Source organism: Ursus arctos, unplaced genomic scaffold (assembly GCF_023065955.2).
Source record: "Ursus arctos isolate Adak ecotype North America unplaced genomic scaffold, UrsArc2.0 scaffold_5, whole genome shotgun sequence".
Lineage (NCBI taxonomy): Eukaryota > Metazoa > Chordata > Mammalia > Carnivora > Ursidae > Ursus > Ursus arctos.
In genome coordinates this window covers 44,561,939-44,584,743 of record NW_026623067.1, presented here as the reverse complement: position 1 = coordinate 44,584,743, position 22,805 = coordinate 44,561,939, and the positions used below count along the sequence as shown (strand labels likewise).

Below are 22,805 nucleotides of genomic sequence, written 5' to 3'. Positions count from 1 at the left end.
AAATTTTACGCTTTTTCCACAGTTAAAAAGTGTACTCTTACATATTTTAGCAAAATAATGACAATGAGAAATACAGTTTTGAATGAGTGCAAATACATCTTTTCTTCCTTCTTTGTCTTATAAAAATACTTAATATTTTTGTTCACCTTTTTCTGATTGTGTTTCTTGTAGGAGTTTATACCAGTTCATACTGGATCAAGTGCTGATTTAAATCCATTTTACCAAAAGTATAGCAGCCGCACTCAGCATGCTATTCTCTACATGAATCCTCATAAGATCAACCTTGATCTCATTTTGGAACTTCTTATATATTTGGGTATAGATCTTTTTCTAATTTGACTCCCTTTGTTTTGATAAAACTTTTCTGCTGACTGAAGATGCTTTCTTAACATGTTACATGCTATCCCTGGCCTTTCTTCTGTTGAATTTCAGACAGAAGTCCCCAGTTCAGAACTATTGAAGGAGCAGTGCTGATCTTTTTACCAGGACTTGCACATATTCAACAGTTGTATGATCTCCTATCAACTGACCGGAGATTTTTTTCTGAACGGTAACTACAAATCTTTATTATAGTCTAAGTAGTTTTGAAATAGAAAAATGTTTATTAAAACTCTGATCAGAATTTTCAGTCTTTTTACCTATAATTAAAATTATCCAAAGTGAATTTTTTAACATTTAACATTAACAGCTTTAACATTTATTAACATTATAGCACTTAATGTATTAAAAATTTTAGATACTATTTCTGCTTTTGTTCTGTGTTCTTAATATGAGTAAGCTGAGGGAATCCTGTGGTTGAGAATAAGAGGGTGACTCCCCTCCCCAACCCACTGGACAGTGCAAAACCCCCTACAGGTTGCAGTTTATCACCCAGACATGGAATCAGCTGTTTAGTGTATCTGTCCTGATACAGTTCATTACTGCTGTCACAGTTCTAATATCCAAGCATATTTTAAAATTCTCTAAACCCTATATTCCATTTAAATTCATATTATTTTTTCTTTGATGAGTATATGTGGTTTCATTGCATCATTCTCAGAACTTTTGTGTGTTTGAAATTTTTCAAAATAAAATTTTAAATTGCTATTTGCAAATAAATTTTGTTATTCTTTGCAGTGTCTTCTAAAGAGAAACTCTTGCTAAGAACTATGATTTTAACTTTCAGATATAAAGTGATAGCTCTGCATTCTATTCTTTCAACTCAAGATCAGGCTGCAGCATTCACACTTCCTCCTCCTGGAGTCAGGAAGGTAAAATTCAGTGCAGTGAATTTACGTGTGATCTGAGAATATTTTATGAAAATGTAATGACTCTTTCACATCACCATTATTAAAATATTATTAAGTGCCTTATAGGCAGTGGCAGACTCTAGATGTTCTCTAGGTTAACAAAATCAGAAGTGAACCCAATATTAAAGTATTTGAATATTTTTATTATGCATTATTAAAGGGACAAGGCTTTTAGGGGAGTGACAGTTGAAAAATATTATGGAATGGATTTTGCTTCTGAAAAGAAAAATCATTACTTTTCCCATCCTTTTCTTGAAGGATGTTGGATATCAGGAGCTATTTGAATCCTGTGAGGATTCCTTGTTGTTCTCCAGGCTGTGCATCCCTGATTGTAATATATAGACCATTAGGTTAGGAAACAGTCTCAGTATTTTCATGTCTCCTCTGTTCAGGATTCTGAATGTGAAGGGATACTTGGCAGGGAGTGTCTCAGATTTAGAAGGGGATAAAAGAGCACACAGTTTAAGAACTGTGGGGAACCCAGGAGCTCCCAGAAAGAACCTAGGTTCTGAGGCTGCTCTAATCTCTTAATATTTGGGCTTCCCCCTAAGATTTGGTTTAAAGAAAAGAGTTCTACCTCTTAAAAAAAAAAAAATGTTGCTGAGATAGAATGAGCACCTAGGTCCCATCTAAGTATTAGAACCCAGATTATTATTTCCTAAGTCAAATGAATAAGAAAAACAAGCAATCACTATTGAGTTACAGAGTTGAGATAGAGCAATACATAAGTGAGTATTTGATGGAGAATTTCCTAAATGTTTTACCTCCAAGGACTCAACAGAAAAAATGCAAAGACCGTAGTATTCAGCCATGACCATTAAGAATTTTAGAACTAGAAATGGATCTAAGAAATCCTCTATTTCTACCTCCTGAATTACAGTAGAAGTATCTGAAGTCACCTAACGTAAAATGACTTGGCTGAGGTCGCACAGCTAGTAAGTAGAAGAGCCAGGGCAACAACCCACTTCTTACCGATGTACTATTATTTTCAATAATTGTGAATGGTTGTGCTGAGCTGTCAGGAATACTGGCCCAATTTCCCAGGCTACTTAGTTCATTTTTAAGATGACTGACTAGAATTAGGGGAACGGTATTTTTGTTGGAATGAAAATCTCTAACTTTAATTGGCAAGTTAAGCTGTGAAAACTAATAAATTTACACAGTAATAGCAGGTAGATGGTGAATTTTTGTAAATAATTTTGAAAATCACTTTTGTAAATAATTTTGAAAATCACTTTTTAAAATTCATAAGGTCAAACTATAGTTTAAATGATTGCACACTGCTGAAAGTGGTTATCTAAATCTTTTGGTTTTTATTTTCAGATTGTTTTAGCAACAAATATTGCAGAGACAGGTATCACTATTCCAGATGTTGTATTTGTAATTGACACTGGAAGAACAAAAGAAAATAAGTAAGTTTGAAAAGGGTTTGGTGCTCTTATATTCTTGGGAGAAATCACAGAATCATATGGGGAAAATTCCAAATGTCCTAATTCTACCCAAAACAAAAAGCCTCAGAGAAACTCTAAGAAACTTTAAAATGCCCAAGAGTAAATGTCAAGTTTCATGTCTTAAGTTTTCCCATAAGTAATGCCATGTACGACTACTTGGAGAAAACTGCTCTCTGAGAAAATTTTCAGAACAGATTTTTTTGTAAAATTGTTTGAAAAATATCCTTACAAAAACATTATTTGAGATTATAACAGAGCATATGGATTTTGGAATCAAAGTTGGATTTAAATCTCTGATCTGTAATACCGGTAGGTAAGTATAATTATCAGTCCCTTCATATGTAAATGGGGAGCATGAATATTTTTCATAATTGAAAGTACGTGGTATAGTAATTGGCACTTAATAGGTAACCTTCCCTGAACCTTCATAAAAAGGTTACTACTTTATAAATGTTTTCATGTTTATGTTGCAAAAACAGGGAAGACCACCTTGATAGTCTGTCGTAATCCATATACACTCTCCCGCTGTTAGGAAACTTCAGTAATATTCGGCAATGCATAGGACTACTAAGAGCCATTTCTCAAACTTTTTCAAAGAAGTCTTATTGCATAATTCATAGGCCTTCCATTAAAATAAAACATCTTCCATGGTCGGATTAATTTGGGAAAGGTTGAGTGAACCAGGTTTTTCCCTTGTAGAGGTATTTGAAGCTTTTGATAGTATGAGACTTAGTTTGCAGAGTTTGCTGAATTATTTAAATATGAAACATGACTTGGGAAATACCCTGGCCCACAACGAATGGACTTTTTTTTTAGCCTGTTTTCAGTGTAATTTTAAGAGTTGCCTATTTCCAGCTTTTTTCAAATTTTGATTTAAGTCCTTTATCTAAATATTCTCTCCTCAAACTTTTCTTCAGGTACCATGAAAGCAGTCAGATGAGTTCTTTGGTTGAGACGTTTGTCAGTAAAGCAAGTGCGCTGCAGCGCCAGGGGAGAGCGGGGAGGGTCCGAGATGGCTTCTGCTTCAGAATGTACACAAGAGAAAGGTATGCCACGGCCCTGGGAACCAGGAGGACATCAGTCATTATAGTGTGGCATTTCTGATAATAGGTCAAGTGTTTAATATTATTTTATTTTTCAGATTTGAAGGCTTTATGGACTATTCTGTCCCTGAAATCTTACGTGTGCCTTTGGAGGAATTATGTCTTCATATTATGGTAATGCCAAGGGAATTAAGATGCTCTTTTTTTATTCTTTTCTAAAAAAGAGAAAACATGAAGACTTACACTTCTCTTACCCTATGTTGCTCTAGATTTTCATGTATTTTTTTTTTACTCTTGAATAAATACCCCCTCCCCCATCTTTTTTTTAAAGATTTTATGTATTTGAGAGAGAAAGATAGTGTGCACGAGAGAGCACACAAGGGGGAGCAGCAGAGGCAGAGGTAAAAGTAGGCTCCTGCCTGAGCATGGAGCCTGACGCGGGGCTCCATCCCAGAACCCCAGGATTATGACCTGAGCTGAAGGCAGATGCTTAACTGAGCCACCCAGGCGCCCCATTCTCCCATCTTTTTATAAGTAAACCCATTGTGCTTAAATTCTACCACAGGCACTTGTCCTTAATAGACTAAAACGAGCTCTCAACTGGGGGCAATATTGCTCACCAGGGGAGAAGGTGGCCGTGCTGCACGGGCAGCTGGTGGGTAGAGGCCAGGGCCGACTGCTCAACAGTGCTGAGACCGAGAAACCCTGACGTAGACCAAGGCCTTCCCAGTCTGAAAGAGCTATAACAATACCCTTCGGTTCTTAGATTTTGACTTTACAAAAATCAGGAATGAGGAAACTAAAAATATGGCCTAGAAGATCTCTTCCTCATATCAGCCCTTAACACACACACACACACACACACACACACACAGTCTCTCACTCCCAATTATAAGAAAAAGAACAGGATAGCCTTACTGAGACATGTATGTCTCTTTTCTCGGAATTTAGTTCCAATTTGACCATCTCTTTGGTCAATTCTTATAACATACTGATTTATCACTCTTTTTTAATGTGCAGAAATGCAATCTTGGTTCTCCTGAAGATTTCCTCTCGAAAGCCTTAGATCCTCCTCAGCTTCAAGTAATCAGCAATGCAATGAATTTACTCCGAAAAATTGGAGCGTGTGAGCTAAATGAGCCTACGCTGACTCCACTGGGCCAACACCTTGCAGCTCTGCCTGTGAATGTCAAGATTGGCAAGATGCTTATTTTTGGTGCCATATTTGGGTGCCTTGACCCAGTGGTAAGATAAATGCTGCTCTTGCTTCTTTAACTGTCATTTTGGCTGGGAAATTACTAAGTTTGGAAATAAGTTTTACTTTTTATATTTATATACAGGATACTACACATTCATCCCTTTACTTAAGTATACTGGAGGTACTATTTTGTAAATGGGTTTGGCTTGTGTAGACTTTTGCTATCAAAAATCCGACTTGAAATGTTTCTTTAATTGACTACATAGGGGGGTAGAGCAAGAGAGCTGTGTGGGGAGGGGGAGACAGAGAGAGTCTTAGGCAGACTTCATGCCCAGCACAGAGCCCAACCGGAACTCAGTCTCACACTCCTGAGATCATGACCTGAGCCGAAATCAAGAACTGGATGCTTAACTGGTTGAGCCACCCAGGTGCCCTATTTATAGTAGATGATTCTTTGAAAGCTGTGAACCCCACAGACTTTCCTAAGGAGAATGAAAAACTTTCTTCCTTCGCTTTTCTGCATTCTCTCTCTGAGCCAGCAATTACTAGCGGTTCTGTTTTATCAAATTATCTCAGAATTAACAAATTGTGTGCCTCTTTTTGAAACTATGGGCCTGCTGTGCCCTTTCAGCTTTCCAGTTTTACCAGGCTATGGCCTTTTCTGGGACTGCAAATCATTCTGTTTAAAAACAGAATGAAGAGAGTGTAACGTGCTCTAGTCTGTTTCTCTGGTATTAGAATACTCACCAGAATTGTCCTGAGTCCAAAAGATAATCTCTGTCATGATCATTGATGTGAAAAGCTACAACAACAAATGGGCCATAATGCATTACCAATTATTTTAAAAGTATTTAAAGAACATTGCAGGCAATGGAAATTTAGTAGGCTAAGAGTCAAGGTGTAAGAGCTATGATTCTGGGATTGCTTCTGTGTGACAGACTGTGAATCACTGTACACACATTCAGGTATTTATCTGATTCTGGTGATGTGACCGCCTTATAAATATGGTCTAAAAGTGATATATTTTTTAAATTAAACAAAATGAAGCCCAAAGTAACTAATTAAAATGAAAATGTTAGCTATTGTAGAACACAGTAAAGGTATTGGAAAAGAAGAAACATGCAGCTTGAAAGTGGGACTGACTGTTGTAGGATTTGCTTTTTTTACACATCATCCTTCCATGTCTGCCTCTTTAATGGTAAATGTTTTGCTTATTTATGGACAGGCAACACTAGCTGCAGTGATGACCGAGAAGTCTCCTTTTACTACACCAATTGGTCGGAAAGATGAGGCAGATCTTGCAAAATCAGCTTTGGCTATGGCCGATTCAGACCACCTGACAATCTACAACGCATACCTAGGGTAAAGAAATAATCTGGGTGTTGTCAATAAGTCGGTGACCTGAGGTTATTTACTTTTTAAAAATTTATCTTTGATGTTCATTAAGAAGATATATCTAAGATTTCCCTTTTAGTTCATATAGCAAGGTATAATTATTTTAAAGATGTCTATTTTTATAATCCTTTCCAAAATTTGACTGTAATGTACTTTGTATTGTTGTGTCTATATTACTTCGTATTTGGAGTTAATAATTTACTATCATCCACAAAAAATCTCAGCGTTGAAGTTCATATTATATTCGTAGCTCCTACAACCATTAAGAACCCCCTCCCTTAAGTGATTGTAATTTAATTAAGCTTACTTTGGCTAATACCTCTGAAAAAGAGTTTGAAAAGAAAACATGTTGAACTTCGGTCATTTTATTTATCTAGATGGAAAAAAGCGCGGCAAGAAGGCGGCTATCGCTCTGAAGTAGCATATTGCCGGAGGAACTTTCTTAATCGAACATCACTGTTAACCCTAGAGGTCAGTCTTAGTACAACTTTCTAACTCGGGGGCATATGGTTGAGTAGTAGGCTTATTTTAGAAAAAGAAATGCCAGGGATAGTGCTTGACACATAGTACAGATTTAATTTAGTGAATTAATAAATTTATAACTTTTTGTTGTTTCTTGTAATAGGTAACTTTTATGTATCGCTACAGTGATTTAAAATAGTATTTAACAACCATAATGTAATAATCATAAAATACTTCCAAGGCTTGGAATCTAGTCATTTTTCCTAAGAGCCCCAGTTCCTTTTAGGGAAATTCTTTTCTGTTTCCCTGAATATTAGCCAGCTACTTAGATGCAGGTAGGATGATAGTCACGGAAAGGCATCCAAGGCATCCCTCCCTGTGGCTGATTGTGACCGGGTTTATAAATCTGCTCTTGGGAAGGGAAACCTAACAGCTGTGCCCATCACTCAGGTTTTTTCTACTCTTGAGGATCAGAATTATTTCTTGGAGGAGAGAGAGTAGAAGTATAGTTAAAGACAAGTGATGGCAAAAGCAGGGCGCCTCTGCAAATAATGTTCCTGGCGCATGGGACACGGTGTTTAGCACACCATCTAAAGGCAGACAGTTACTACAGACACGCTATGAAAGTATTCAGCAAATAATGTATCTCACATAATTCCTCTACTCCGAGCTCATATTTTAAAGGCTTAAATATTTTATTCCCATATAACTTAACACATTTTTTGTCATTCAAAATAACGGTTGGGATAAGAGCAGGGACATCTCTCAGAATGAGTTTTGTCCTCCTGCAAGTAGATAAAGGGATAAATTAAAGAAACCGCTGCCTCTGGGCTAACTCACTGGGATTCTCCTCGGTCTCCACTCCCTTCCAGCCGCCCAGTTGCCTCCCCCCTCCTTCCTTCTGTGAGCCTTTTCCACCTCCCCTGGGCTGCGAGGTTTTCCATCTCTTCACTTACCCTGTGGTGTTAGGGCAGCTGTTTGGCCTTTTCTTACCTGGAATCAAAGTCTCTTCAGTCCCAAACAAGAACTCTAAAGGAAATCCTAAATGTAAATATCACCTTTTAATCTCCTGTATCCTGTTTACTTTGAAAAATGCTCGTCCTTCCTATAGAATTTAAGCTGATTGGCACTTAGTTACTAAAGGTTAATACAGATTTTAGGCAATAATTTTAGATTAAATGACAGTGTCATTGTTAGAATTAAGGTGAGATTCTCAGGGGCAAAGGAACGAAGTATTTGCATTCCAGGATCAAGATTCCTCCCCTGTTCTTTCTCTAATTACTAGTTCCCTCTGTGACCATCCTCATTGTGTGGAGAGAGCTACTAGTAAAGTAAATATATTGAATGCAAATGTGTTCAGACACATTTTTATTGCTCTCACATTTTAGACATTATGCTTTATGACATGTAAAGTCTTGGGATGTAGAAATAGGTAATTCTTCAATCCTTGATTTACCAGTATCGTTTTCTCCTCCCTCATTTGATTTGGGCTGTAGTTAACTACGTAATTTGGCATCCTGTCAGTTTTGATAGGAAGCAGCAATATATATTAAAGCGTTGTCAGTTTTTCTATTTTAATCAATTACGATCTTGTCTTTTTTTAACATAAACCAATCTAGGATGTAAAGCAAGAGTTAATCAAGTTGGTTAAGGCAGCGGGATTTTCATCATCAACTTCTAATGACTGGGAAGGAAACAGAGCCTCACAGACCCTTTCCTTCCAAGAAATTGCCCTTCTTAAAGCTGTACTGGCCGCTGGACTGTATGACAATGTGGGGAAGATAATCTATACAAAATCAGTTGATGTTACAGAAAAATTGGCTTGCATTGTGGAGACAGCCCAAGGCAAAGCACAAGTACATCCATCCTCAGTAAATCGAGATTTGCAAACTTATGGATGGCTTTTATACCAGGAGAAGGTAAAGTGCTCAATCTTAATTCCACTGTTCAGAACATTATTCTAGAAGTCAGTGGTAACAAGTTAGGATGCCCCGACAGGTACTATATTTCATTCTTAAATTGAGCTGTTTATTTTTGTACTTATTTGAAATCAGTATGTATATAGTTTCATCAAAAAAAAGTCCTTATTTCTTTCACTTAATGAAAGAAAAATATTAAAGTTTCTACTCTGACCATCATCATGTATCAGTTCCCTAAGATTTCACCAAATGTTGCTACCTCAGCAGAGAACGAAGACATGTTATACGTGCATTTCAAATAAGGGGGGTTTGGGATTAGGCAGAACTCTGTATGACCTGGCAACAGTTTGAGTCGCAGTGTAACCCAGAATAACTTAAAAGCAATTATTTATAGCTTACAATTAAAAAAATCTTTTGAATTGTAGCTTGCTATAAACTAACAAGGATCCGTAATTTCAAGCACTGGCTCAAAAAATCATTACCCTGTCGTAAAACTTAAATGTAAAACATGAGGAATTACTGACTAGTGGCCATAGCTGAACATTGGTCTAGAAACCAGACACTTTGAAACAGTTTTATTTTTTGTGCTAAGCATTGGCATGATAAAATTACTTGCTCATAGTTTTATGTTCAAGGTATATAATTCATCCTTACAATTAATGTTTTAAAATGCCTTTTTATAGTGTAAATGCACAGATGGTGAATGTGATTATTATAACATTGGCAAATTATGTGCATATGAGAACGTAAAGGTAGCTTTACAAAACTTACGATGTGAATCTTAAAAGGGCAAATTCTAGAAAAATGCTTATGTGAAACATAAATGAATTTCTTACATTTTTAGGCTGCGAAGTTTTTTTCTTCCTCTTTATTCCAATGCAGGTAAGGTATACCCGAGTATACCTGAGGGAAACTACCCTAATAACCCCTTTCCCAGTTTTACTTTTTGGTGGTGATATCGAAGTTCAACACCGGGAACGTCTTCTTTCTGTTGATGGCTGGATCTGTTTTCAGGTACATGCTACAACTGGTCTCCTAACATTAAAATCCTCTACTTGCAGTACCACCGAGGTAGATTTTTAAAATTTTATTGGCGTTTGCATAATCTCTTCCTATCATTTGACTTAAAGTGGAAGACTTCCTTATATTTTATCTTGCCTATACTGTTTTAAATCTGGTACGTATGAAAATCATAAAATATTGCTACTATTACAGATTGCATTATCAGTAATAATAACTTGCCATGTGTCATGTACTTCAGTGGTTAACTTTACATGGATTATCTCAAATTTATTACCCCGATAACCTTGTTACTAATTTCCGTAGTTTCCTGTCTATAGATGAGACACGTAAGTTCAGTGAGAAGTTTAAATAACTTTCTTAGATTAAATGAATTGTTATTGGCCAACCAGGACTTTTAAAGCACCTTCTGTTATATTGTGCCATCTGTAAAACAGATTCACAGCTTTTAATGAGTATAGTCAAGTTTTTCTCTGGAAAAATTAGACCAATCACTGCTACCGGCAATAAGCTTATTTCTTTGTAACCCCATCAACGCTAACCAGCTTAAAAAAAATCTAATACATTCTGTTACTGTATGCCATCACGATTTGTCTAAGACTAGAGAAGTAAACTTAAATGCAACTTTAAAAATATATGCAGTTCTCTCCAAGAGGACAGGGTGATAGAAATCATCTGTAACTGGACTGTGGTCATGGTTGCACAACTATATAAATATACTAAAAATCATCAAATTGCACACTTAAAAATGAGTAGATTTTTAAGGTTAGTAAATTACACTTCAATAAAGCTGTTAATTCCTTCCCCCAAATTTCAGTCTTCACTCCCACAGAGTTATTGTAAGAGAAGCTACAGGAAATAATTTGCCTGTATTTTTCCAATAACATTTTCTATTGAAGTCCAGATGTGTTTAAGCAGATGGTAAGGTGTACATGCTTACCTTCGTTTATTCACACTCACAGGGATTAACTTTGGCCAATTTGTTATCTCCTCTCAACAGGCCCCTGTAAAAATAGCCGTCATTTTCAAGCAGCTTAGAGTTCTCATTGATTCTGTTTTAAGAAAAAAGCTTGAAAATCCTAAGATGTCCCTTGAAAGTAAGTATTTGATTATAATGTAAGTAGAAAACCATCTATTTTTAAACATTGGAGTACATTAGAGCACACTGAAGTCTTATGGTCCATGTGATTAAATATTGTTTTCATAAAATTTATTTTATGCTGAATTCCATCAGACTCCTAGACATATTGCTTCATTATTCACAATCCAGTTATCCTCTTAAGATTCTTTTACTCTTTCCTCTTCTAAGCTTCACTTCTAAACTTCTGGCCATTTCACAGAAAAAAAGGATGGTAAAACTGAGCATTGTAAATTTTGATTATAAGGAACTGTGAGGTTTCCAGCATGTTTGTATCTACCATACTCACAAATGCAGAGCTAGTCTGTGTTTAAAAAGTACATTATCCTTCAATAGAAACCTTCAATAAACACCTGAGTTTTCGGTTAGTCTGGTGAGTGTTTCCCACCCAAACTTGCCAAATCATCAGAATCATCTTGGCAGATATTAAAATACGAAGTCCAAAGACCTACCCCAGACATATTTAATCTCCTTTATGGGAGAGGCCTGTGTGTTTTTAATCCCTTAATTTATAACACTTCCTCTACTACCATCCGGATCCCTTTTTAAACAGAGTAATTTTTATTAAACTGGATTATTTTACTGGTAAAATTTCTCACATTTAGGATTTGGTTGCTTACTTCTTCATGCTTTGATTTAATGTGTTTCCCTACATATCCTGCAGACTATAGTAGTTGTATCCAAAGCTTTAATTGGATTTCTAGGAAAAGGATATTTTCTACTTGCTGCTCTGTTCCTCCCATTGCATCACATCAGGGAGCATTTAAATTTGGTTTTGATGTTAAAAATTGATCAGTGGGCTTCAATATGATTGTATTTATTAACAAGTATCTCAGTTAATTTTCATAGGCAAGTTGGGAGCCACTGTTCTAGTGCTAATACCCTGAAACTTAGGGAGCTTAGAATTCATGGTTCTTTCTAGACCTTCATTGTTTCCCTTGCAGCAAATGACCTTTCCTTTTTCTTTTTTTTTTTTTTTAAATGTCATAGTAGCCCCCAAGAATTTGAGTGTCAGGCCATGGGCCCAGTTATCAGAATTTCCCATTGCAACCATTGAAACTCAGGGCATTCTCTTGCTGAGCTAATACAAGACAGAATTTCAGTCTCGCAGCCCTGATAATTACACCTATCTAAAAAGCAGTTAAGTTCTTAGGAAGTCACAATCTCGGAACAACTATTTAAAAGTAGAAGCATCTGTTAACATAACGTCCTTAGCAAATACTACAGCCTCTGTTGCTCTGTTTGTCAAATCAGTTGGTGATACTTTTGTTGTGTAGAAAGATCTGTCACTTCCCTATTGACACCTCTCCAAGAGCCCTCCCCTGCTCAAAGTTTTTGTTTCCTTTGGACTAAACATGGAGCAGCTGGTATCAGTTCCTTCTTTGTCCATACTATGGAAATCTGACATATTCTCAAGACCATGGAACAGTCAATAGATCCTTCAGTGTATCTGAGCTAGCTGACAAAGTTAGGAAACCCCTTGTCTTAACGGAATTTTTAAAGAAATAATTCCTTATGAAGGACAAATAGTTACATTACATCATGTCTTTGGGCGTTAGCCTACTTCTTGTGAGAGCAGGTGTCAAATAACTATAACAATAATTAATATAGGGCAACAGATTCTATTTTATTGCTGGTATTAGTATTGTATTCTAATTTAAAAGAATCTTTTAATGAAGTATGCCTGCTGTTCACATGTGTATACATTGGGAATTTAGCCAGGTGATGACTTTGTTCATGGGTGTTTTTTTCTTCCACTCAGATGACAAGATTCTACAGATCATTACAGAACTGATAAAAACAGAGAATCATAACGGGAACTGAAAGTCATGGTCAACCGCTTTAAATACAAAGATGAAGATATGTCATGAAATTATGTGAAAATGGACCATCGCATTAAGTATTCCAGTACTTAAAATGTTGGTACTAGCCATAACTTAAAGGTGGTGGAAAAAAAGCACATACTTTAAACATGCGTAATTTTCTAGTTCCTTTTTAATGATAATTATTTGCAATGTATTTACCACTACATTTACAATAAATTCTTTGGTATCATCCATGCTTTCTACATCATTATGTGCCTATATCAAGGCCTGTGTCTGTAGTATCTGTAACTTAGGGTCCTGATTGCCTGTGTTTACACCTCATCCTCTACCAGTCCTTCTTATCCGGAGAGTTTAGACTTTCTTGACCCACAAGAGAAAGTGAACTCCAAAACCAGTTGTAATTAAATTTCCTTGAAAAGAACAACTTCAGGAATCAGCTACTCAGGTTTCTGTTTTGCTTATCAAACACTAAGGATGAACAGATACTACTGCTCGCCGTGCACAAGGACGCAGCGCTGGAGAGCAGGCAGGCACGGCGCTGCTAGCCTTGGGGCGGACAGCTTACGCCATCTTCCTCAATCCTAAGCTTTGCTATCAATGCCCTTGAACCCTTCTTTGTACCCATAATTGAATTAATAAAGTCAGTTACTTTGAGACAGTAAAATATGCTTAGATATTTTTCAAGGGTTTTAGTTGGTTCACCGGCAGAGAATCTTTTGAAACTCCATTTTGATTACACAGAGGAGTTTTCCCTTCATTTCCAGTCAAGATTGTTGAAGAACTTCAGAAACAGTCCCGTGTAGACCAAATGGCAGGAACTGTGTCTGAAGGACAAAAGATTAAGAATCTAGTCCAACTGCTGGACTCTCTTAATAGGTACTCAGTATTTGTTGATGAATGAATAAAAGAAGCTATAACTCACTTTATGTGCAGGTGGAAGTAAAAATACTTAGCAGCAATCGCTAACTTTAGCTTTCTGCCTGCAGCGCGGTAAAGGAATTGACAGCAAAGTCAAATATGATTGCAGTTCGGAATCGCTAGCTAGTGCCATTGATAGAACTGGACATGTCCGGTCACAGAGCTAGTTTGGGTGCTAGAGGAAGTTCAGTTGGTGACATGGAGACAGAAATTGTGGAGTCCTGCAGTAGAACTAATGTTTCCCATCGCCCGGGATGAGCAAGCTGGCGCCCGAATGGTTTTTCTGTATTGGTTTTACTCCCCCGAACAACCATATGAGTAGGTGGCACGTTATCCCCATTGTACAAATGAGGAAGCAGGCACAGAGAAGGGAAGTAACTTGGCTCAGATCAAACTGGCAGTAAGTGGCAGAGGCGTGATGGCTCTAGAACCATTTAAATTTCTGAAATGTAATCCTATCGTTACTCCTTTGAAATTGGCAAAAAGAGGCATCAGGATTAGGGCCATCGGGTTAGAGTCTTCCATAGGGATATCGTCGTTCAAGACATGAGAGTGGAGATAAGCACCAAAGGAGAGAGCACACAGAAGACAAGTGAGATTGAAATCTTGCAGAACTCCCTATCTCAAAGTCCATTCACTCCTTTCCATCTCCTTAGCCATCACTCCAACCCAGGTCATCGTTCACCTATGTCACTGTAGTAATCACCAACCTATGCTCTCCCCTTCCTATCCCTCTGTACTCCATTCTTCTCTACAACTCTTAAGAATCAGCTTTTAATTTTTTATTTTTCACATTTTAATTCCAGTACAGTTAACAGTGTTGTATTAGTTCCGGGGTATACAATATAGTGACTGAACAGCTCTGTACACTACTCAGTGCTCATCGTGACAAGTGTAGTCCTTAATCCCTGTCACCTATTTCACCCATTCCCTGACCCACCTCCCCTGGGGTAACCACCAAGTTGGTTCTCTACAATCAAGAATCTGTATTTTGGTTTTTCTCTTTTTTTCCTTTGCTCCTTCGTTTGGTTCCATAAATTCCCCATAAGCGAAATCACAGGGTATTTGTCTTTCTCCGACTTATTTCACTCAGCGTTATACCTTCTAGTTCCATCCATGCTGTTGCAAGTGGCAGGCTTTCATTCTTTTATGGCTAAGTAATGCCCCATTATATATATTTATATAAAATCACATCCTTGTAAGAATGACGTTTTGAAAGGTACCTATCGCTTAGCTGATTTAAACCCTTTCTGGTCTCCCAGTGCCTTTAAAATAAAAACTAACCATGACCTATAAAGTTCTGTTCCACACTACCCTCCAACCTCCTCTCCTCCTCTCCCAGATTTCTCACAGTGCTCCAGCCACACCATACTCTTTTTGAATCCTAGAAGATTCCAAGTGGCTTTTTAAACATTTGCACGTGCTATTCTCTGCTGTAAAGTACTGCTTGTATTCTTTACCAAACACACCTTATCCTGCATCAATGATGTCTCCACAGACCACCCTGCTGATTTCCTCGCTGACCACCCTTCCTGAAGTACCTCTCCCCATTTAATGATTCTCACAACGTGGTACTTATCTCAACATGTAACATCTGCTTTTTGGCTTCTCCCACTGGACCATCGGCTGCACCATGACTGTTTCACTCACTCACGTATACTGAGCACAGTGTGTGGCACATACAGGCATTCAGTTGTGTCTGTTGAATGAAGGAATCATGTGTGAAGGAATGGAGAACAAGGAGTTCAGATATGACTGCAGTTTCTTGTGGAAGTCAAGGAAGGAGAGTTTCTGGAAGCAAGGGTATTATCAACAAGTGTTACGGACTAAGAAAAGACTACCACAGAAAGAGATCAAACTTTAGAGAGCAGTTTGAATTAGGGGTGGCAAGGAAGGACATGGTCACAGGTCCCACAAGCACATACATTTGAAGATTGCAGGAATCAGAGCGTACAGTTGATTATAGAGAAAGGATACACAGCAGGATGAGTAAGGGAAAAAGACACCACACAGAATCTGGAGGAATCTACACAAAGGCTTCCTACACACGTTCAGTCTTTCTGCCCACAGAAGCCCAGGTGAGACTCAGAGTCCACGGGTATTTTACTTGAGGCTGGTCACGTAGGCACAAAGACCAAAACCATAACTATAAAAATTCCAGACTCCCAGAAGGAAAGCAGGTATTAAGTGCCCCAAGCAGGCCAAACAGTGTTATCCGAAAAACACTGAACTCTTCAAAAGCCAAGTGCTCAGGCTCCAGCCAAGAGCCAACCGTGCAAGCAGGACCTTCTAAGGATAGCAGCCTGAGGCCTGCTATGTTAACTGTCCTACACACACACAAAGCATGATTTTTACAGAATGAATACACACTAAAAGGTTGGTGCCCCAAATGAAGAGCGCTCTACAGATGTGACGAAGAAACAGCCTAAGACGTTGAAGAATGAGATCTTTTAGGATGGGAAGATCCTCAGCGATTTACAGACGAAACAGAACTAACCAGCAGACAATAATAATACCAGCATCAGGGGTACCTGGCTGGTTCAGTCTGTAGAGCATGCAATTCTCAATCACAGGGTCTTGAGTTCAAGCCCAACTTTGGACGTGGAGCCTACTTAAAAAAAAAAAATATATATATATATATATATATATATATATATATATGTATATATATTTATATAGAATAATATCAGCATCGGAGGGAGCCCAACGATGGACTCAAGAAGAATATCGGAAACAAGCTGGAAAGGCTTTGGCTTTCCTCAGCAATGAATGCTTAGGGGCTTGAGATGAGCCGATTAAGTTGATGGTGGGCATTTTTTTTGCTTTCAAGGAACCATATGGGATCTTAGAATGAAAGAGATTGTCTCATTGAATTGTTGACCAAAAATGCTTACGTAGAGGCAAACGGGGCCAGAAGAGAGGTCATGGATCAGGAAAATAAAGAGGCTGAGGAATTAGAGGTCAGGATCTAATCCCAATTCATTATGAATAAGTGGAACGTAAGGAGGCTGATGAAGGAAAATAATTTCAGAATTTAAAATCTGAGCTGTAACTCTTGCAATAATAAGTAAACGTATTGGTGGTGGATAGCAAAATACAGATGGTTATCACCGAAGGTAGGTTCAGAAACAGGAGGGCCAACATGTTGCTTTATCAGTGTGGATGTAAGAAAAGGATGGAGACGGGGCGCCTGGGTAGAGCAGCGGTTAAGCATCTGCCTTCGGCTCAGGGCGTGATCCCGGCGTTCTGGGATCGAGCCCCACATCAGGCTCTTCCACTGGGAGCCTGCTTCTTCCTCTCCCACTCCCCCTGCTTGTGTTCCCTCTCTCGCTGGCTGTCTCTATCTCTGTCGAATGGATAAATAAAATCTTTAAAAAAAAAAAAAAGAAAGAAAGAAAGAAAAGGATGGAGACTAGGCCAGGGCTTCTGTGTTATGGCTATTGGGGAAAGCAGGAAAGTGCCCTGCAACCTTGACAGCAAAAATGAATGAATAAGTGAATGAATGAATGAATGAATGAGAGGATCATATGAGAAAATGGCATGCTCTTCAGGTAAAAACTTGTTGAACACTGGTAGTGGAACAGGAGTATGCCAACCTCTTCTCATTAAATCAATTCTTACACTTAAAAGTATTACAGTCTTTATTAGGATTAGCTGGAAGCAAAGGAAACATTAAAGGAAAGCAGATTTCGATTAATTTTTTTTAACTGAGCATGATGTGATAAGCACTGACTAATAAAAGCTTTATCATATTCTTGTTCAGTCCTGACAACAATCCTGAGGGGAGATGGGTAATGTATTTCCGATTTACAAATAAGGAAACAGCCTAAGACGCTCAATTTTCTGAGGTCACTCAGCTAGGGAGGAAAAATGAAAAGACCACTGAAAAATAATGTGAGCAGTGTACTGGCATAAAGATAGACGTATATATCTATGGAACAGAACTGAGAGTTCAGAGATAAGCAAACCCGTCTACGGAGAACTGATTTGTAATACGTATGCCAAGACCATCAATGGGAAAAGAACAGTCTTCTCAAGAAATGGTGCTGACACAAATGGATATCCACAGGCAAAAGAATTAATTTGGACCTTTATCTTACACCATATACAAAAAATTAGTGCATCATAAAGCTAAAAGCAAAAACAGTAGTCCTTCAAAGGGCACCGTAAGGAAGTAAAAAGACAACCCGTGGAATGGAAGAAATTATTTGCAAATCATATCTCTGATAAGGGACTTGTACCTAGAATACATAAAGAACTGTTACAACTCAAAGGTAAAAAGACAACAGAATTAAAAAATGAGCAAACTAGGAAAAGAAGGAAATTACTGCAATATAATAAAGGCCATATATGAAAATCCCACAGCTAACATCATACTGAATGGTGAAAAACAAAGCTTTAATCTAAGATCAGGAACGAGCAAGGATGCCCACTCTAGCCACTTATATTCAACATCGTACTGGAAGTGCTAGCCAGAGCAACTATGCACGAAAGAGAAATAAGAGGCATTCAAAGCCGAGGAAGAAATAAAATTACCTGTTTGCAGGTGACATGATATTTTATGTAGAAACCCTAAAGATCTCTCTCTCTCTCTCACACACACACACACACACACTATTAGAAATAATAAATGAATTTAGCAAAGTTGTAGGATAAACTGACATATAAAAATCAGTTGCATTTCTACACACTTAACAATGAACAGTCCAAAAAGAAAATTAAGAAAACAATCCCATTTTCAGCGGCATAAAAAATAGTGAATTACTTAGAAAGAAGTTTAACCAAGGCGGCAGAAGATTTGTATACTAATAACATTGCTAAAATAAAGATGACACAAATAAAAGGAAATTAAATGCTCATGGATCAAAAGACTAAATATTGTTAAAATGTCTGTATTACCTAAAGTGGCCTACAGATTTGATGCAATCCCTATAAAAGCCTCAATGGTATTTTTTACAGACATAGGAAAAACAATTCTAAAATTTATAATGGAACCGCAAATGACCCTGACTAGCCAAAACAACCTTGAGGAAAAGGAACAAGGCTGAAGGCCTTTTTACACTTCCTGATTTCTAACCATGAAAAAGCTACATGCTCAAAACTATGGTGTTGGGATACCCCAGACAGACATGCAAAGCAACAGAACAGAACAGAGGGCGCAGAAGTAAATCCACATGTATAAGGTCAACGTGACCTTCAAGGAGTGTGCCAAAACTAAACAGGGAGAGGATAGTCTCCTCCACAGAAGCTATTGGGAAAATTGGATATCCGCGTGCCAAAGAATAAAACTGCAGTCCCATCTTCCACCACACACAACAATCAACTAAAAATAGATTAAACAAAGAGTAAGATCTAAAACTTTAAAACTCCTACAAGAAAACTAGGGGGAAAGCTTCATAACACAGGTAATGAAAATGATTTATTGGGTAGGACGCTAAAAGCACAGGAAAGAAAGCAAAGATACAGAGTAGGACTAAATTAAAAAGTTTCTGTACAGCGAAGGAAACATCACAAGAGATAAAAGGCAACCTACGGTACGGGGGACAATATTTGCAAGCCATGTATCTGACAAGGGTTAACCTCCAAAAGCAGTATATTCTCCTACAGCTCAGTAACCAACCCCAAATGACCTGATTCTAAACATGAGCAAAGGACTTGAATAGACATTTCTCCAAAGAAGACAAAAAACGACCAACAGGTATATGAAAAGATAATCAACATCACTAACCATCAGGGAAATGCGAATCAAAACCATAATGACACATTAGCTCACACCCGTTGGGATGGCCATTATTTAAAAAAAGAAACTAAAAAAAACAAAAACAAAACAAAACACTGCACAGAAAATTGCCACCGTGAGCAAGGATGCAGAGAAATTGCAAACTCTGGGCACTGATGGTGGGAATGTAAAACGGCGCAGATGCTATGGAAAACAGTATGGAAGTTCCTTAGAAAATTAGAAGAACTACCACATGAACTACTGTCAATCCCACTTCTGGATATTTGTCCAGAAGAAATGGAATCAGGATCTCAAAGAGATTCTTATACTCTCATGTTTACTGCAGCATTATTTATAATAGCCAAGAAGTAGAAACAACCTAAATGTTCACTGACAGATGAATGGGTGAAGACAAGGTGGTGAATGCACGCGATGTATTTGTTTTCAACTTTCAAAAAGACGGAAATCCTGCCATATGTGACAACATAAACAAACAATGAGGGCATTACGCTAAGTGAAATAAGCCAGTCACAGAAGGACAAACACTGCATGATTCCCCATATGTGAGGACCTAAAGTAGTCCAACTCACAGAAACAGAAGGTAGAGTGGTGGTTGTCAGGGGCTGGGAGGAGGGGGAAATGAGGAGATGCTGTTCAGTGGTATAGAGTTTCAATCACATAATATGAAAAAATTCTACAGATCGCTGTATAGCACTGTACTTACAGTGTGGTTCATATTGTGTGTGTACTTAAACTTTAGTAAGAGGGTAGATCTTCCGTGTGTGTGCGTGCGTGTGTGTGTGTGTGTGTTACTACAGTAAAGAACACAAAGGATTTGAATAGATTTTTCTCCACAGAAGATATATAAATGGCTAATAAGCCCATGAAAAGATGTGTAAGAGTGTTAATAGAGAAATTCAAATCAAACCCACAATGAGATACTTCCTTTCTACTACTAAAATAACGAAAAAATCAGACAGCATCAAGTGTTGGGGAGAATTTGGAGAAAATGAACCTCTCATACAGTTCTGGGGGAGTATAAAAATCATGGAGCTGCTTTGGAAAACAGTTTGGCAATTCCTCAAGAAGTTAAACAAAGAGCTAATATAGGACCCAGCAGCAATTCCATTTCTAGCTGTATACCCAAGAGAAGTAAAAACCTACGTCCACACAACAAGCTGTCCATGACCCCAAACAGCGAAAGCAATCTCCAATCTCGAGAAAGAAGAATAAAGTGGGAAATACCAAGCTCTCAGGTTTCAAACTATACTACAAAGCTTAGCAATCAAAACAGTATGGTACTGGCAAGAAAACAGCCACATAGATCAAAGGAATAGAATAGAGAGCCCAGAAATAAACCCACACTTATCAGATCAAGTAATCTATGAGAAAGGAGGCAAGAATTTCAGTAAATGGTGTTAGGAATACTGAACAGCCACATATGAAAGAAGGAAAATGGATCACTATCTTACACCATTCACAGAAATACATTCAAGATGGATTAAACACTTGAATGTAAGACCTGAAACCATAAAACGGCTAGAAAAAACACAGGCAATAAGCTTTCTGCCATTGGTCTCAGCAATATTTTTTTGGACCAGTCTCCCCAGGCAAGGGAAACAAAACCTAAAATAAATGAGATTACATCAAATGAAAAATCTTTTAAACAATGAAAGAAATCAATAACATAATAAAAAGAAAAGCTATGGAATGGGAGAAGATATTGGCAAATCATACATCTGATAAGGGGTTAGTATCCAAACAATTATAAAACAGGCAGCGGACTAGAATAGATGTTTTCCAAAAACAGACATCCAGATGGGCAGCAGACACATGAAAAGAAGCTCAACATCACTAGTCACCACAGAAGTGCAAATCAAAACCACATCAAGATATCACCTCACACCTATCGGATTGGCTATTATCAAACAGTGAAAAAATAACAAGTGTTGGCAAGGATATAGAGACAAGGGAACATTCATGCACTGTTGGTGGAAATGGAAGTTGGTGTAGCCAATAGGTTAAACAGTATGGAGGGTCCTCAAAAAATTAAAACTATGATATGATCCGGCAATTCCATGTCTGGGTATTTATCTGAAGAAAATGAAAACACCAATTTGAAGAGCTACATGCATCCCTATGTTCACTGCCGCATTACTTACAAAAGCCAAGATATGGAAGCAACCTAAGTGCCCAACAAGAGAGGAGTGGGTAAAGAACATACGGTATAAATACACAATGGAATACTCAGAGCCATAAAAAAGAACGAGATCTTACTGTTCATGACAACACAAATAGACCTAGAAGGTATTATGCTAAGTGAAATAAGCCAGACAGAGGAAGACAAAGACAATAGGATTCCAATTACATGGAGAGTCTAAAAAAACAAAACAAAACAGAAACAGACTCGCAGAAACAGGAAACAAACTGTTGGTTACCATAAGGGGAAGGAGCTGGGAGGGCAAGTGAAATAGGTGAGGGGGGTTAAGAGGTAAAAACTTGTGGTTATACGTGTCAAGGAAATGCAATGCACAGCATAGGGAATACAGTCAGTAATATTGTAGCAAGTTTGTACAGTGACAGGTGCTAACCATAGTTATTCGTGGGGTCCTTTCATAATGTATAAAAATATCAAGTCAGTATGATAAATACCTGGAACTAGTAGGATACTGTGTATCAATTATACTTCAATTTCAAAAAAAGTCTGTACATGTATATTCACAACAGCATTATTCACAAAAGCCAGAAAGCGGAAACAATTCATGTCTATTAGATGATAAATGAATTTTAAAAATTTGTCAATACACTATAACAATACAATGGAATATAATTTGACCATAAAAAGGAATGAGGTACTAAATGCGTGCTAAAACACGGATGAACCATAGAAACGTGCTAAATGAAAGAAGCCAGTCACAAAAGAGCACATATGATATGATTCTGTTTGTATAAAATGCCTAGAATAGGCAAATTCATAAAAACAGATGGAAAACATAAAACATTCGTGGTTTCCAGAGGTTGGGTATAAAGGGGAAAGGTGTTTCTTTCTGGGGAGATGCAAAGCTTCCAAAATTAGAGTGTGAGGGTATTACACGACTCTAACAACCCCTGAATCATACACTGCAACAGGGTGAATTTGTGTATTGTATGCAATATGGGTTCTGCATTTATGTATAATTTGTTTCATTTTTAAGGAAGAACAAGTAACAGTGGTAAAGGATGAATTAAGGATAGAAAAAAGGCAAGAAGATGGCCCAGAAAGCAACTACACTGCCATTTTTTCCAATCAACACTCCTGACCACTCAGCACATTCACTGAGCGTTTCCATAAACTGTGGTTGGTCTTGGCCATAGAGCAGTGGAAAAAAGGACAAAAATCTCTTTCTTCACGGTTTCCGGTAGAGGGAGACGGGTGATAATCCAGACA

The 22,805-nt window shown here is 37.7% G+C and overlaps 1 protein-coding gene across 1 annotated transcript in view; it reads left to right on the top strand.

Moving 5' to 3' along the window:
* The window catches only part of DHX29 (DExH-box helicase 29), a 42,428-nt gene extending 29,456 nt beyond the window's left edge, over window positions 1-12,972 (top strand). The window contains exons 15-27 of the mRNA XM_026498955.4: window positions 172-316; window positions 433-550; window positions 1,166-1,250; window positions 2,613-2,701; window positions 3,658-3,786; window positions 3,882-3,957; window positions 4,804-5,028; window positions 6,207-6,343; window positions 6,754-6,847; window positions 8,458-8,757; window positions 9,640-9,771; window positions 10,778-10,874; window positions 12,678-12,972. Coding sequence (XP_026354740.2) covers window positions 172-316; window positions 433-550; window positions 1,166-1,250; window positions 2,613-2,701; window positions 3,658-3,786; window positions 3,882-3,957; window positions 4,804-5,028; window positions 6,207-6,343; window positions 6,754-6,847; window positions 8,458-8,757; window positions 9,640-9,771; window positions 10,778-10,874; window positions 12,678-12,739 — 1,689 coding nt within the window. The 3' untranslated portion in view covers window positions 12,740-12,972. The remainder of the gene's footprint in view (window positions 1-171; window positions 317-432; window positions 551-1,165; window positions 1,251-2,612; window positions 2,702-3,657; window positions 3,787-3,881; window positions 3,958-4,803; window positions 5,029-6,206; window positions 6,344-6,753; window positions 6,848-8,457; window positions 8,758-9,639; window positions 9,772-10,777; window positions 10,875-12,677) is intronic.
* The last annotated feature ends 9,833 nt before the right edge of the window (window positions 12,973-22,805 follow it).